The 4866-nt window shown below is 37.1% G+C and overlaps 1 protein-coding gene across 1 annotated transcript in view; it reads right to left on the reverse strand.

The window, feature by feature from the left end:
• Positions 1–534: 534 nt before the first annotated feature.
• LOC142597570 (uncharacterized) overlaps positions 535–4866 on the reverse strand; it is a 4402-nt gene continuing 70 nt past the window's right edge. The window contains exon 1 of the mRNA XM_075731613.1: positions 535–4866. This exon is cut by the window's right edge and continues 70 nt beyond it. Coding sequence (XP_075587728.1) covers positions 3260–4866 — 1607 coding nt within the window. The 3' untranslated portion in view covers positions 535–3259.

Genomic DNA, 4866 nt, shown 5'->3' on the forward strand with positions numbered 1-4866 from the left:
GTGATTAATATATTGCCAAAGTACATTGTTGATGGATGAATTTCGATTGTTGCTCAGTATCGATTTTGTTGTTGTTGATTGGCGATTTTTTCATTTTTGGTTCGTCATACATTCTACCACGTTGTATTTTTAGGATTTTCAAATTGCCGTCCATCTGTGATATTTAGGATTAACCAATTGAATTATTTAATGATGATGAATTATTTTTCCATTTTAGTCATTGATTGACAAATATCCGTGATTCGTGATTGGAAGCCAAGCCGACTGAAATAAAGATAAGTAGCCAGAATATATGATGATGATCTTAGAATTGAAATTGTTTTTCTTTTTAACCCGCCCAGATAATTGTTGATAGGTTGGAACCGAGGATATTTATGGTTGCATTGTCGGTCCAGAGTGATTAGTGTACGTGAACCAGGTTTTTAACCCGCCCGGATGATGGTTGGTCGCCAAGAATATGCCACTGTGATATTAGGATTTTCAAATTTTTCAAATTTAGTTGATTTTTTTTTTTTTTTTTAAAAGAAAATATAATTTATTTCAATTCATCTTAATAAAAGATCGGCAAATGGCCAATCTCGGCATTCAATACATACATGGGATAATAAATGACAAGTAATCAGTAATGGATAAAGAAAAAGAAAGAAAGAATAACATGTAAATAAAATAAAAGAATAAAAAGAGAAACATTAATAAAAATTTTGATGACGGACATAATTCTGGTAATAATTACTCGCTCCATATATGAATTGATGGTTGACATACGAAAATTGATTGACCCTTCATATAACTTTTTCATCATTGATATCGATTGATGTTGGTGGTTACGATATAAATATATCATAACAAAGTATTGTGGTTCAATTGGTGATAGTGGCCGGCAATCCGAAAAAGATGGTGGGCTGGTTGGCTGATACTGTGATGCAGTGGTACTGAAACTTGGACCCGACTGATATGCTGGTGGATGGAAGCCGGCGACTGTTGTTTGCTGTTGTTGTGTGGCAGCCGAATTGCTGGATGTTGGTTGCTGATTTTGCATGATTTGTGGTTGAGCTGATGTTGTCGCTATTTCTACATGGGACATTGGTTGATCTGCATCGTCGGTTATGATTTCCTCGTTGGAGACACGGCTCATGGCTGGAGATGGAATGCTGGAGCGGTCGTCATCAACATCGGTATTGGCGTCGCGATTGGCTTTGATCGTTTTTCGGTTGATGGTTTTTTTGGCGGTACCCATCAATACCTGATGGCTCGCAGCACTGGGTCACTATCACAACTTGGACGGGAAGAGATTGCCGCAGATGTATTTGAAGCAATGATAATGAATGAAAGATTGGATAATGATGAAACCAACAAGAATAAATAGGTACGGAAGAATGAATTTGTGTCCAGTGTGTTAAAGTGTTGTGTGGATTATATGTTGCGTGGTGTTGATAATATCTCATCCAGACTATATGATGGTGGTATTTGGCAATAATAATGGTGATTGATGGAAAATGTCGTGCATAAAATTGACAGCATAACATTAGGGTCTCGACTCGCAAACGATACTGATTTTTTGTTGCTTTATATATGATGGCAATTTTTCAACTTTTCAATACTTTGTCCTAGCAGATTAATTTCTTGGTGGTGGTTGATATTGATGTTGTTGCTGTTACTATCAAAGTTGAGTTCAAATGGTGATTGTGCTCAAATGATTTTTGTTCATCAAAAAGAACATTGACTGAAGATCGGCTATTTTGCTTCGATGATTTGTTGATATGGTCGATTGTTGCTCACTATGCTTTGTTGACATTATTTTATTCACGATTTTGTTTTAATTTGATTGATTTCTAACCACGGTTTTAGTTGGACAATTCTTGCTTCTGGGTATTTCAATTATTGTATCTATTAGGAATTATTTTAATTAGTTGATTATTTCATTTATTTTAGATCCTCGATGGAATTTTCTGTGATATTATTCGGTCGAAACCACGGCTACTTTCTGTGATATATTAGGCAATTTATCAATTTTTTAGGATTATCCAATTTACTGCTTTTAAATTTTTTTTTTTTTTTTCCATTTCAGCTGATTGATCATCTCAATATCGACGTATATTCAAAAATCGACTTATATTGATGTTGGCGAAAATTTTCGACTTGATTCATTTCTTTATCTGTGATATCTTAGGTACTTATCCAATTTTAGGTTTAACCAATTCATTAATTTATTTTCACCTTATTAATTTTAGATTTGCTGATTCCTTTTTCATGGTTGATTGGATTAACGATAATTAATGGCGAATTCTGGTCTATATTTATAACCGTGATGGCAATGTTGCACCTCTTCATCTATTTACATTATGCAGTTTTTGAACGTTATCTTTTTGCTTATTTGATGTAAATTATATCCGGTTATCACGATTGTATTATCATTATTCTCACCATATTTAGGTCGAGGCGACATTTTTCATTTGGAAAGCTACCTGTTGAATGTGGCGAACAGCCAGCATTGGATGGCATCGATATACTTGTCAGTGTATGAACAGACGACAAATTCAATGTTGTTTACTGCTAGAATTGTTTTCTTTGATCGATACCGCAGGCGTTAGTTCATGTTGTTTGACGCCGATAAGCAGTAATTTCAAGTTCTTCCTATAACATCCTATGGCTACTAGACAACTGTATCACAACAGTGGCTGTTTATGGGCGCCACCCTGAAGCTGTTGGAACACGAGACCACCGTGTAGATTCATGTTTTGTTCTGTGTATGTATGTGTAAACAATCTGTATCAGCTGTTGTGTATAATGTTGGTGTATTCACAATAGTATGTTAAAAGCTGTGTTGTTGAAAACAAAGTGTTGGTTCATTTGTTGTGTTGGTGGTCTCGCTGTTGTGGTAGCCATAGTCGATGCACGCCCTCTCCACTGATGAAACCGCCAGCGGCTATTTATGGGAGCCACCCTAAAGCTGGTCGGACTGGTACTGTAAAAATGTGTGTATTGTGTGTGTGAACGTCTGTAACAGGTGTTGTTTTCTTTGTGCGTGTGTACAATAAAATTTTTGTGTCTGTAAAGGTGTTTGATAAATAAAAACAGTGTGAAGTACCAGAAATGTTGATTCAATAATTTGGTATGTGGAGGTTGGGCGTACATCGAGCCAAACCTCACGAGCTTTGCTCGTGATGGTTTGGCGATGGCCCGGAGGTTAGGTTACTCTCCCAGGCGAGGCAATCTGTTGACACCTGTTGATTCACGAATGACAGGGGGCTGTTACCATTTATGGCGGTCGAAATTGATGAATCGAATTACGATGAATATCAGCGAAGATGGCAATATTGATATAAAAGACAGCTGTCATTTCAATTTTTGTTACAGGATTCATAATTCTTCTTATTGCTGTTTTAAAATCGTTGCGAAGCCTGTTGGTTAATGGACACTCATTTATTAAATGTGGAACGTCTTGTACCGGAAAGCCGCACACGCATGCCACCTCATCCGATATTCCAAAACGGGATAAATAGTTTCCAAATTGACCGTGTCCCGTTAGGGTCTGTGTCAAAAATCGGTCTATGACATTTGAAAACTGTCTGGCGTCACCAACGTGTTGACAGATCAATTTAATGTTGGTTCCAAATCGATCATTTCTATATCTATCGTCCCAAATCGATAACATTTGTCGATATTCAATTTTCTTAACAACTTTCATGTGTATGTATTCATAATCGTAGGCTCTGTTGCGGTGTTTACCGGCTTTTTTTGCAATTCGTTTCAGTTTTCTATGCCATTGATTTTCTTGGTCCACTTTAATCCACATTATCGTTATGTTGTTGTTCGTTGTTGCGGTGATTAAATTGGCCAATCTTTGCTTTTTTCGATGATCAAAACGTTTAAGATGTTGAACTGTGCCAATATTATTCGTTAATATATAAACCGCTTGATGACCCAGATTCGCAAGAGACCATTCCACAGCCATTTTTATTGTATACAAATCGGCCTGTTGTAGTGTGGAATAACCCGGAAATCGATAACTCTTGGTGTGAATCGGATTGTTGTGGTTGAAGACCATGAATGCAGCACCGATCCCGTGATTCGTAATGATCGATTTGATAAATATCCTCAAAGGAGACATCACAGCCGGTTCTCGAACGATAAAATTCACTTGCATGTCAACAGTTGGTTTGTGTGCTTCTTCGATATCAACAGGTATATTCATGTCTTGACGATGATACATTCTTGTCACTCTTGATTTGACGATTATGGCCCGATAATTAATCAAAATGTCTAATGGAGGAAAGTCAGCTATAGCTGATGTGGCAACCGTTGGAGCAGTGCGATAGGCCTTTGTTGCTTTTTGAGCAATTGGTTTCAGCAGTTGTTTCAGATAATTGATTATATGTTGGTATTTCATTGCCCGATGAGTGACAACAGCACCATAGGTGATGACTGGTTCAATAATGCTATGATGAATTAATTGTAATACCCGTGGGCTTAGGCCATATGAATTTCGGGCAATATTATTGACCATTCGATAGATTTTTACGGCTTTCTCAACAATATAGTATATATGTGGCCGGAAGTCCATACGTTGATCGAAAATCACGCCCAGTATCTTTACTTGATCCACCGGTTTTATCACAACACCGTTCATGTTTATCGGCGAGAATATAGGCCTGTTGATTCTCCTACTTATATACATTATTTGTGTTTTAGATTCCGAAAAAGTCAATTTTGATTTCATGCCCCAATCGTATGCAGCTTTCAATATGTTGTTTATTTTAACTGGCATGTACGTTGCACATTTACTGGAAACCACAATGGCAACGTCGTCGGCATAGGCCTGCATCTTAATACCTTCGCCCAAATTAATTGTCAACAGGTCGTTGA

Source organism: Dermatophagoides farinae, chromosome 6 (assembly GCF_024713945.1).
Source record: "Dermatophagoides farinae isolate YC_2012a chromosome 6, ASM2471394v1, whole genome shotgun sequence".
NCBI classification, from domain to species: Eukaryota; Metazoa; Arthropoda; class Arachnida; order Sarcoptiformes; family Pyroglyphidae; genus Dermatophagoides; species Dermatophagoides farinae.